This window comes from Mesoplodon bidens (assembly GCF_964165515.1).
Source record: "Mesoplodon bidens genome assembly, chromosome: 3".
Lineage (NCBI taxonomy): Eukaryota > Metazoa > Chordata > Mammalia > Artiodactyla > Ziphiidae > Mesoplodon > Mesoplodon bidens.
In genome coordinates, this window is record NC_138178.1 from 150,120,359 (window position 1) to 150,132,866 (window position 12,508).

At 38.0% G+C, this 12,508-nt stretch overlaps 1 protein-coding gene across 7 annotated transcripts in view; it reads left to right on the forward strand.

Annotated features, from left to right (window-relative positions):
* BBOF1 (basal body orientation factor 1) overlaps window positions 1–12,508 on the forward strand; it is a gene marked incomplete at its 3' end in the record, with an annotated part of 37,651 nt that overhangs the window by 20,176 nt on the left and 4,967 nt on the right. For 3 of the 7 annotated variants that reach the window (XM_081229763.1, XM_081229764.1, XM_081229762.1), the window contains exons 5-11: window positions 805–885; window positions 3,473–3,543; window positions 4,455–4,599; window positions 5,636–6,129; window positions 8,252–8,353; window positions 11,822–11,848; window positions 12,415–12,489. In XM_081229763.1, the coding sequence (XP_081085889.1) occupies window positions 805–885; window positions 3,473–3,543; window positions 4,455–4,599; window positions 5,636–6,129; window positions 8,252–8,353; window positions 11,822–11,848; window positions 12,415–12,489 (995 nt within the window). Of the gene's footprint in view, window positions 1–804; window positions 886–3,472; window positions 3,544–4,454; window positions 4,600–5,635; window positions 6,130–8,251; window positions 8,354–11,200; window positions 11,728–11,821; window positions 11,849–12,414; window positions 12,491–12,508 lie in introns of those variants that run through there. The other 4 variants (XR_014015451.1, XM_081229765.1, XM_081229766.1 and 1 more) reach the window with 4 other exon arrangements.

Below are 12,508 nucleotides of genomic sequence, written 5' to 3' on the forward strand. Positions count from 1 at the left end.
GGAGACTTGAGACTTAGAGAAGGTAAGTGATTTGCCCAAACAGCTGGTAAGTCAGCGAGGTAACAGTTGAACTCTCTGCTCTGTGTGATGGAAAGCTCTTCTCTACTGCCTTTTTTTGTGGCATGAATATTAGATTGAGTGTGCCGATTTCAATCTGATTGGTTCTTGCCAGTATATAGAGCCTTCAGGATCATAGCTTTAAGTTAGCTCAATTCTCTTTGCCTGGAAGAATTTTATGTCCTTTTTATTCTATGTAGTTTTAGAGGATAGAAGGATCTGTCTATGGGAATCACAGGGAGATACTTTTTAGATTGATACTAGGAAGAATTTTCTAAAAATGGGAACTCTTAAAAGGGCAGCCTAGTGAATTAATAGGATTTGATTAGTGATGCTTCTGTCTCTAGATATTTTTCTCATAGAAGAGATTCCTATATTAAGTGGGAGATTTGTATAGTCTGACTCCTAAGATTCCTGGTAATTCTAAAATATTATGACTCTGTAAGTCCACATGTTTAAAATGAAGGTATTTGGGGGGGGAAATGAATATGATAATAACTTATCTGAATGTTCTGAAAACTGTTATTCATGAAAAGCTTTTTAGAAACTCAATACTGATCTTGTAAATCTATAGACGATTATGAGAAGTATGGTACTCAGAGGGAGGGCATGGAGTTTTTCTGTGTGTTCAGGATTAAGAGGTAATGTATAACAGAAAATATTTCTTGACAGAGAATTTTCCAGGATTATGCCCCAATCCACCCCATTTCCTACTGATCATTCTTTTCTTCGTTATTTTAATTTTAGCTGAAGGAGGGCTTAAGGAACACAGAGCAGAAACATCAGGAGACTCTTAGGAGATTGGAACGCAGGTTTTTGGAAGAAAAGGTACAGCATATTTGCATTAATAAATAAATATATTGTGTACTAGAACGACGTAAGTATATTTATATGTATTCTGAGACATCAGCTTTTCATTTGGTATCTTATTAGAAGATTATCTTTTTCCCCCCTCTTAGTTAGAGACTCTTGAAATCCTCAAGAGAGATTGTCATCTGACCAAGGCTTCAGGACACATCCCCCACCCCAGCTTGGTGTCTCCTGGCAGAACTAAATCTCCATGTACCACTTTTTGTAGGGGAGATGGGATTAGAGAGGTTGCTCTGATACACATGAGGGTCTTCCCTTAGTCAAGCCAACTAAGGATATTAATAAAAGGGGCTCAGGACTTCCCTGGTGGCACCGTGGTGTAGAATCCGCCTGCCAGTGCAGGGGACACAGGTTCGAGCCCTGGTCCAGGAAGATCCCACATGCCGTGGAGCAACTAAGCCTGTGCGCCACAACTACTGAGCCTGCGCTCTAAAGCCCGTGAGCCACAACTACTGAAGCCCGTGCGCCTAGAGCCCATGCTCTGCAACAAGAGAAGCCACTGCAGTGAGAAGCCCGCGCACCGCCATGAAGAGTAGCCCCTGTGTGTGCAGCAACGAAGACCCAAAGCAGCTATAAATAAATAAATAAATAAAAAGGGGGCTCAAAAATGTTCCTTAGCACATCACAAACTTCCACATTTCTCTGTGCTTCTAAAGTTAACTCTCAGAGTCCCCCTGGTTTTTCTTTAATTCTTTTAATATTTTCTTTAATTTTTCATCCTTAGGAAATAAATGAATAATTTTTTTCACAAATCGGTGGGAATGTAGGGAAGTGAGACTGAGGCAAATAAGTACTCATATCAGGTTTATATAAAAGGATTTGCTTTAAAAGTGGCTCTAGGTTTCCAGTTTGTGTATTGAATAACCTGGGAGTGGGGCAGGAGCAGTATCTAGATGCTTTCCCTCTCAGGCACTTCCTGGCACTGTTAGGAATGGAAGTGCTCAGGACTGGGCTGCTCTCAGCTGCCTCTTTCCTCACTCCACCCTACACTTGATCTCTCTCCTACTTGGTGTAACATTCCACAAACAAATGTTAGAAGTGCTTGGTCAGTTTACAGATTACTTGAATGACAGTGCTTATATAAATAGGATTTTTATGTCTGGAAGTAGGTGGCTGCTGGCCTTTCCCTCATAATTGCAAGATGGTTAGTTAATGCAGCTCTGAGAGTCATCTCTCTTAGGGCGGGAAGAAGGGAGGCTCCATCTGTATCTGTCCCTTTTATCTGGAAACCATAAAATTTTCCCCAGAAGCTCCTAGCAGATTTCTTCTTACATCTCTCTGATCGTCCAGAACCATGTTATAATGGACGCCAGGGAAAAGGGGTGTTTTGTTTCTCCAGCCACTGGTGGAAGCTGGGAAGGAAAAAGGAGGATGGGAACGAGTGTTGGGTTGTCCAGCCACAGCACTGTCTGCCTTACCATGTGAGGTACAGACTTCATAGTTAGATACAAACTCCTATACTGGTTTGAGCCCCAGTGCTGCTGGTCCATGGCAGTGGGCTTTCTAGTAAGCCCTGTTCATTCATCTCATACCTCAGCATGTTCCACCTGATCATATAAAGGACTTCCCTCAGGTTATTAGTATTTTGTTGTGTTTTCCCATTTAATCCTTTCTGTTCCTTGAACCACCAAACCCTTCCCCACCTGCATATTTTTGTACTTGCTATTCTCTCTTCCTGAAATGTTCTTATTGCAGTTCTGGCTTATTCTCATTCTTCAGAGCTCAAATGTCATCCCCTCAAAGAGATAATCCCTAAACCCAATCTAAAATTACCTCCCTCGGTTACTATCTATTTCATTACCCCATTTATTTCATTTATAGCATTTATCACAGTCTATTAATTCTCTTATTTGTTTACTTGCTGGGAGGTTGTATAGCATCAAATTGCCTGCGTATGAATCCCTGCTCTGCCATTTACTAGCTATATGATTTTGGACAAGTCACTAACCTTTCTCTCAGTTTCCTCAGTCCTTGTCTTTGGGGACAATAATAGTACCTAATTCATAGGTATCTAATTACATTGTTGTGAGAAGTAAATAATACATGTGTAGAACCATGCCTGGCACATAGTAAATGCTCAATGCATTTTAATTATTATTATTGTTTGGATCTCATCCTAGAATATAAGCTCCATGAGAACAGGAACCTTATCTGTTATGTTCACCACAGCATCTCTAGTATCTAAAAAATCTGGTACACTATTAGTACTCAATAGGAATTTGTTGAATGAATGAATAAATGATTCTCATCACATTGTATTTAACAGAAATTTCTCCCAGCTCTGCTTTCCAGGTCTGATGTGGAATTTTTTTCTATTTATATGTCATTTTGCTTTTTTAATGGTGAAATTGGGAAGTACCCTAAAGTCCCTGTGTTCACCCTATACTCTTTGCTGGCTCCTCCATTGATACTTGGAGTACTTCACATCAGGTCATGTGGACAGGAGTATTTTATTTGACATTATAAAATAAATACTTAACTTTTTATGTGTAAAATTTGTTGTTAGAAATATAACCGTATTAAAACAGCCTATTTTCTTTTTTAGCACCGACTAGAAAAAGAGGCTGAGAAGAAGATAATAATGCTGGCAGACAGAGCCCACCATGAAGCTGTTGTGTAGGAGATCGCTGCCTCTTCTTTCTTTCTAATAGCCTCTCTTACCTCTTTGCTAGTCTTTTGTGTTCTTATCATGTTTTCTACCCCCTTCTCTCTTGGCTTGCTTTCTTCAAATTTTCTGGTTTACTTTCCTTCACTGTTTCTTTCTCTCTGTGTACCCACCCCTTTTCCATCCACCCTTTTTGTAGCAGCATAGTGTGGAGAAAAGAACCTGGGCTTCGAAGTTAAACTTTGGTTCTCAACATGTATACTAACTGACTATAAGAAGACTTCTTAACTTTTTTGAAATTAAATTTCTTCATCTAAAAATGGTGTTAATAATGGCAACTGTGCACAGTTGTCCTGAGGTATATTAGTGAAAGTAACACTAAACTGCACTGTGTTAATCAACTAAGTCTCAGTCGTTTATTTCTAATCTCATGTGGGTCTGACAGCTCTACTCCAGGGGTGATTCAGGAACCTGGGCTGCTTCCATCTTGTTCTTCATGTCCAGTCACATGTACAAAGAGAGAGCATGGGAGACTCATACCTGCCCTTAATTGCCTTGGACTGGAAGTAACACGTCCCTTTTTACTTTCCTGCTGGTGAGAACTTAGTTCTCAAGATCCCCACCTAACTACTGAGTACCCACCATAAGCTAAATAAGTGCTGGTCATAATTATTTTTTAAAATTATTGATTATTATTTATTTTTGATTGCCCCATGCAGCTTGCAGGATCTTAGTTCCCTGACGAGGGATTGAACCCGGGTGGGCCACGTCAGTGAAATTGCCAAGTCCTAACCACTGGACCACCAGGGAATTCCAGATGATCATTATTATTAATGTTAGGGGATATAGCAGTCATTGTTCTAGTTTGGTAATATTTAAAACTTAGGTCTATGTTTTGGGATCTTATATCTATCTATTTCAGGCAATTGAACAATGCTGGAAGAGCTGTTTTTAAAGAGAATATTTATCTCCAGAAAGCTCTCGCATACCACCTGAAGGAAGCCGATGCTCTACAAAAAAACTCTCAGAAGTTGCAAGAGACAGAGACTTTTCTTTTACAGCAAAAGGTTCATTTAGATTTTGTTTCCTTTTCTGTAAAGATTGGGTTGGTGAATACTAAGAATTGAGTATAGTAGTGATACATAAGGACAATAGGACAATTTTTCTTCTGTCTGGATGGTGTATTTTTCTTATCTGAAAAGTTAATTACTGAATGACTTATAAGAAACTTTAGACTTGGCTTTATAAAGAATACATCCGAAACGTAAATATAACTCCTGTCCTCTACTACCTTAGTATTCATTTTACTTTGCTTAGAGTTGGTTTCTGAATCACTTAGGAACTGTGACAACAATAGTTTCCCCATGTAAGGTGTATTCTCTCCCTAAAGGAAGTCTGGAGGTAAGCAATCCAGAGCTGGAATGGTAGTGCTACAAATTCGGCAGACACTCGGGCTCCTCAACTTTGTTCTGCAATATATGGCTTATCTCCTCAGAGTTACCTCATGGCCCCCAGCAGCTGCTGGAGCTCTAACAACAGGGCAGAAGAAGGACAGGAAGGAAAACAGCATGCCCCTCCCTTTAGAGCTCTTCCTGGAAGTCCTATACAAATTTCTACTCACAGCTCTTCCATCAGAGCTTAGTCACGTGGCTTTGCTGAACACAAGGGAAACTGGGAATTTTCAGCTGGGCTTACTACCTTTCTGAATAAAATTGGGGTTTTATTACGAAGGAGGAAACGGAAAAATGGACACTAGGATAGGCAACTAGCAGACTGCCACAGTTTGCAGTATATAGTTGTTAAATTACTGTTTTACTGTACAGTCTTATTGATTTTGGAATTTTTTTTGATAATATAAAATATTGAACTTTTCATAATTTTAGAGGAAGGAAAGTTTCTTAATTAGCAAAATTTGTGGCCTTCCTAAGTCCAGACAGGGACTCTTGATGTTTCTTATTCTTTATGCACAGAATAGCAAAATATCGCCATTGCAACCTGGCCTCAAACTCAAATCTCACGAAATAATGGATATTAGTGAGGAACTTTTAAGTTTTGAAATTAATTAAAAAAAAAACTCTCACCTCTCTCATCTTTCTGTTTTAGGAAATCAATGATCTGTTGGTTAAGGAAAAGATAACGCAGCTTACCCAGCAGAGATTACAAATCCAAACTCTTCAGAAGAAGGCAGTAAGCCTGGAGACTGCCCTGAGCTGTATGACCAAAGAGTTTGAGACTGAAGTTTTAAAACTGCAGCAGCAGGCAATGGTAGAGAACCAAGCGGGTCGGATTGAAATTTTCAAGCTGCAGCGTCTTCTTCAGATGAAGGACAAGGAAATGAATCGAGTAAAGAAGCTGGCCAAGAACATACTAGATGAAAGAACAGAAGTGGAAAGATTCTTTTTAGATGCTCTACACCAAGTAAAGCAACAGATCCTATTTAGCAGAAAGCATTATAAACAGGTAGCACAAGCTGCTTTCAATTTTAAAATGAGAGAGGCGTGTGCAGGAAGAACAGAATATCCCAAAATCCGAACATTTGATGGCAGAGAGCACAGCACCAACAGTGTGAATCAGGATCTTATGGAGGCCGATAAATGGTACTAATAATTGCTTTAATATTTTGCCTTTGTACTGCTCTTCTTGTGCCCTTTAGAGAAATAAAAACCCTGAAAAGTTCAGTTTGGTAATATCTAAGTATTGACTAGATTACTCAGTAAGTTACTTGAGGAGAGGAACTGTCTTACTCATCTTTGTAACCCCTATGCTTAGCATACTGTGTGGGGCTTAGTAGGTATTCTTAGTAGATGTCCCCCCTTTTTTGTGTGACAGAGACTTGTTAAAGGGATTATTTGTTCCATTTTGAATGTCATTGTAATATCTTTTAACATGTTCCTTTATTTTGTTTCCTATAAATTTGTTATAAAGGTTTGATTAGATTCAGGTTAAACATTTTTGATAAACATACTTTTCACAAATATTTTATAATGTTCCCTTTACTATGCTGAGATGAAATTCATAGGTAGCAATATCTAATCAAACCTATAATTTAAAAAATCAATATAACAATTCTTTGCAGCAACTCTTTGTTGTACAGAACTGTCCTGTGGATTGGAGGTCACGCGGTAGTGCCCCCTCCATCATTGTATTAACCAAAAGAGTCCCCACAAGGCTTTAAAATACACTAGAGATCTACTGCCACCATGATAAAGGTGGTAGAATGATTGAGACATTTGTAGACTATATACAATTGTTGTTTCCTGTTAGCATTTTAATCTGTTTGAATACTTTCCTCCCTATAAACCATGGATTAAATTATAGTGCATTTTAAAGATTATTCTGAAAAAATTGTTTTATATCCCAACACGATTAGATTCTTCAAAGGCCTTAAGAAACTTAAAACGACTCCTTACTACTATGACTTAACATCTTATTGAGAGGGCTTCCAAATGTGTTTTCTGTTTTAAATTATTTTTTAATAGTCTAATATGTAGGTTCTTTTAAATTGTATAGCTGTTGGGAAGGTTGGACATGGCCAATGACTCTTCTTCAAAAATGTCCATACTATAGTTTTTTTACCTTCTTGCCATATTCAGAAGTCTGTTAATAACACTATTACTATTATTCTATTATAATAATAGTTATTATAATAACTATTACCAAGAGATTCACTTTATTTTTTTATTTAATAAGTCAAGCAAGTTGAGTCCCCACCATACATAAGGCAGTTTCTTTTACATTTTTAAAAATCTACTGTATACTAAGTGGTATATAAGTTTTCAGAGGACGGTACATAAAATGATTCTCCACATTGTTGTTACAGAAACTGGACACTTCCCAATTCTGCCTCATGAGCAACTTATCACTTTAATCCTAGTGTTCAATAGGATTTCTGCCAGGAAGGCAGAAATTGTAGTTAAAATATTACATTATCTGCTTAAGAGGCAGATGGGGGAAGGACAATTAAAGTATATGGTGATTATAAGGCAAAACCTAAACTTAATACTAACCCAACTGATGTATATGAAAAAATATTTCTTACATTATACATCAATACTCTATCTACATGTCAGCCAACTTTTGTAAATAGCAAGTAGACTATGGATCCTTTGGAAAAGTTATGGTATAGATAAATACCTTCCTGGAAGGCTTAGCTGCCTCTTAAGCAGATAATGATACATACAAAGACAAAAGGTACAAGAAAAAAAACAGTTGTTTGATGAAATTATTTGGAGGTAAGAAATAGACTAGATAAGTTACATGTTATTTTATACATTTACCTCTTATCACTATTTTCATAACAAAATATCTAATACTACAGACTTGCTAAAAAGGAATTTATCAATAATTTCACCAAACAACTGTTTTTTTCTTGTACCTTTTGTCCTCGTGTTATCTGGATACATAATATTGCATTACAACTTTCTTTTTTGCTTATTTGCTTAATGTTTGAGTACAGATTTTTTTCATGTTGTTAGAGTTTTTCTTATTTTCAGTTTAATGACTACATAACACTTCAAATTGGCTACCATGTTAATGTGCTTTTCAAATTTATGATTTTGTAATGGACATGGTTTGCTTTGTAGTCATTCCATTTGGAAACCTCATACTATTCAGTTATGATTTAGAAATTTTCTCATGTTTACATATTTTATATTTTTTAAAAAGAAGAGATGCTTACTTTGACCATTTTTTTTCATTTTTTTCTTTGAAATTCTTTAGGACAGATATTCAAGGAAATATGGACATTGGAGATTTGACCTGGGAGCAGAAAGAGAAAGTCTTGAGGTTGCTCTTTGCAAAAATGAATGGCTTTGTTCCTAGGTAACTCCCTATTTCAGTAGTGAAATACCAATTTGCTATCAAACCTAGAGGCCATATAGGAAAAGTGAACATATTCTTACTTAGAATTAAGGGAATGGGAAAGGACCAGAAAATATCAATATAGAAGGGTCATACTGCTTAGCTACTGCAAGTCCCAGAGATAAAGAATGGGAGATGTGTAAGTGAGCACAAAAATGAAAGAGGTATTAGAGTTAAAGGGGAAAGAAAATCGATTAATCTTAGGTGTTTAAGGTAATGCTTCCTGAGAAGGTATAACGTTGTTCAGCTGAATGAGTGGTAACTAAAGAGAAGCATAACAATTGTTAAGATTGTATTGGTCTGCAAAGATAAGTAAATTATTTTAAAGCTGATTATTAATCAAGGGGATCTCTAATACCAAGAAAAAGACCTGGAAAGGAAAACAGAAAGCCACAGGTACTCCAAATAATTATTTTTAATGATTAGTTTCACTCTCTTTCTTCATTATGTTTTATCAGTGACTATAACCCTGGTTATAGTCACTTTATAGTAACTATAAAGTGGCTAAAATAAATCAACCACTTACTGATTGCTTGTTAAATGCTTGGCACCATTGTATTGTGGGGATTCAAAAGAATCAAGGGACATTGCCTTTGATCTCAAAAAGCTTACAATTTGGTTGCCCAAATAAAACCAAGCATAACAAGGAAAAAAATTAGGTGGCACAATAATGTAAAGATGGAATTCAGACAATATGTCAGTGGGCTAGAGTAGTCAGGGAAGATTGAAAGAGGGTGACTCTGTGGGGTGCCTTGTAGGATAGTGGTAGAGCAGGAGGGCACATCAGGCAAGGGGTAGACAGCCTAAGAAAAAGCCCAGAGTTAGGAATGGGTGTAGGGTATTTAGGCAACATTGAGGAGAAACTGCCTGTCTTGAGGAAATTTGGTGATGCTAGAGAGTAATTACTAATTAGAAATAAGGTTTAACCTATAGATTGAATTATGATGAGCCTTAAAAACCATGCAGAAAATCCTGAGCTTTTGTAGATTCTAGAGTAATGTAACATCGTTTTCTTCTCTGCCTTAAAGGAATACAAAGAGCAAGAAGCCAGACTCATACTCTCTCACTGCAAGGGTTCACAGGTCATTGTTCTCAGAGCTGACCTTAACCTAACACAGTGACATGTATGATGGATTGGAGGACAGAAATAGAGTTGGGACCAACAGAAGCTGCTGCACTGCTCTGGGCACGCAGCCGTGAGGGGTTTAGGCAAGAGTGAGGGCAGTCGGAATAAAGGGGGGAAACTGAGAGAAAGTAAGGAAGGAGAAACAGGACTTGGTGATAAAGGACAAAAGGAATAAAGAAAAGGAGTAAATGTTTAAGATTTTTAAGCTTAAGAAATGAAGGAATGGTGGTATGAAAGGCAAATGAAAAATCGGGAAAGCCAGTGTGAGGGAAATGTTTAAATTTTATTTAATCCATCCGCTAATTCATTTAACATATACATACTGAGTGCCAACTATTTACTGAGGATATAGTGTTGAGCAAATAAAGACATCATGCTTGATTTCAGGGAGTTTTTGGTCTACATGGAAGAAAAACATTGTTCAAATCATCACACAAATAAAAAATACAACTATGACATAGGTTCAAAGGAGTGGTATACAGTGGTAAGAGAGCCTAGATTAGGGGAATCTGACCTAATTGAGGAGATCAGGAAAGTCTCTGAGGAAGCAGAAGCTTGAGCTGATCTCTAAAGGTAAGTAGGAACAAAAGGGGGTGGAAAAAACATTCTAGGCAGAAGAAATACAAGTAGTATTTTCAGTGCTGTACTGGAGATGTGGCAACATATTGGAGTGAAAACCACTTAAGGCATTTGCAAAGAGTGATTGGAGTACACACGAGAGTTTAGGAAGGGAGATTGGAGCATGTTTAGTGAAAATTGGTAGTTGAGTTTAGGGAAGTGGATGAAGATACAGGAATAAAGGGGCTGAGACTAGAACCTTTAGGAATAACCACAATTAAACAGGAGAATAAAAAAAGAGTACAACCCAAAGAGAAGAGTTTAAAGAATTATAGGCTGAATGGAAGATGGGGGATTTTGAAATGGCTTTTGCGTCTCTGGTAGACTTTCAAAGAGTTTAATTGAAGAGGTAGGGGTAGGATCCAGACTGTAGGCACTGAATGTCTGTCTCCTTGTGAGTTGGTATTTCTGTACCCCAGGAAATACAGCCAGAGTACCAGGCCTCAAATTCCACACTGTGTTGTTTTCAACACTTGGAGAAACAAAGGAATTTGGGTGAAATCTTTCACACCAAATCAGTGAACTTGAACTGGCCACAATGGGATGATGTCTAAGCCTGTTGGATGAAAAAAAGATAAGATAGGAATAGGATGGTGACATGTTGAGATGAAATGAGAAAGCTCAAACCAGCGGGGGAGGAATTAGATGATAAAAGGTCTTCCAAGGCAAGTGGAGTAATTAGGAAGTTGGTAAGAGTTCACGGTTGTATATGATTGTGAATCCAACAATACAATATTTTTCTTTGTGATTGAACTAACTCAAAGGAGTATAACCAATAAACTGCACTCTTTAGTGCATCAACAATCACTCTGGCTATATCTCAGGCACTAGAAGTATCTAAGGTACTTTTTTTCATGCATTATTTTTGGACTATTTAATATAGCCAGATTTTGAATGGGGTTATGCTGCTTTCATATGCACCTAATTGAGGACAAGTTTTAGGAGTGGGGTGTGTCTTTCTCTGCTGGCAAATCAACCTACTATACTTTTTGTAACTCTGTTAATCTCACTTTCAAATTAGAATGTTGAATGAATGATGTTGATTTCCTGGTTTTTTTTTTTAGATTGAAAGCAGATTTATTCAGGGTGATACACACTCAATAGACAGAATGTGAGCCATCTCAGAGAGCAAGAGGGCCTATTTTTCTGTTCTTAAACTAGAATTTCCAAAGTGTAAGAAAAAATTTTCATACTGGGTCTATCTAAATTGGTAACTTTCCTGTGTTTTGAGATTCTTTTTGTGGGAAGGGAATGTTTTGGCCTTGCTTTTGGTCAGTACTCTGGTTCAACCTTGCCCATCACCATTAATAGCTGTTTATTATTATTATTATTAATATTTTGGCTGCATTGGGTCTTCGTTGCTGCACGTGAGCTTTCTCTAGTTGTGGCGAACAGAGGCTACTCTTCGTTGCGGTGTGCAGGCCTCTCATTGCGGTGGCTTCTCTTGTTGTGGAGCACAGGCTCTAGGCGCGTGGGCTTCAGTAGTTGTGGCACGTGGGCTCAGTAGCTGTGGCACACAGGCTTAGTTGCTCTGCGGCACGTGGGATCTTCCTGGACCAGGGCTCGAACCCGTGTCCCCTGCATTGGCAGGCTGATTCTTAACCACTGTGCCACGAGGGAAGCCCTTAATAGCTATTTTATGAGTATCATCATGATTATATTCATAAATATTTCCATTTCTTAAGTTCAACAGGTCTCAACTTTAAGAGAATGTAAGTTTAAATTAACTTGCCTAATATTATACTGCCTCTGTGTGTATGAAAGCTCATTTTTGAAAATAAGAAGCCCATCCAACTGAAGCATTTCCCTTTAGCAGTTTTATATTTATTATTTTTTTAAAATGTCTGTTATTTATTTTTGGCTGCGTTGGGTCTTCGTTGATGCATGCTGGCTTTCTCTAGCTGTGGTGAGCGGGGGCTACTCTTTGTTGTGGTGCACGGGCTTCTCCTTGCAGTGACTTCTCTTGTTGCGGAGCATGGGCTTCAGTAGTTGCAGCATGTGGGCTCAGTAGTTGTGGCACGCGGGCTCTAGAGCACAGGCTCAGTAGTTGTGGCCATGGGTTTTGTTGCTCCACAGAATGTGGGATCTTCCCAGACCAGGGATCGAACCTGTGTCCCCTGCATTGGCAGATGGATTCTTATCCACTGCACCACCAGGGAAGTCCTATATTTATTTATTTATTATTATTATTATTTTTTTCCTTTAGCAGTTTTAAAGTGTAGTTGAAATACAGGGCATGTGGAGACACTGCCTCATTGTTAACTTATACCCACTACAGGAAATACAGCCAGAGTTCTAGACCTCCAGTTCCAGACTATATTGGTCCTGATGATGAAACAACAAAGGAGTTTGGGTAAGCTCTCTTGACAAAG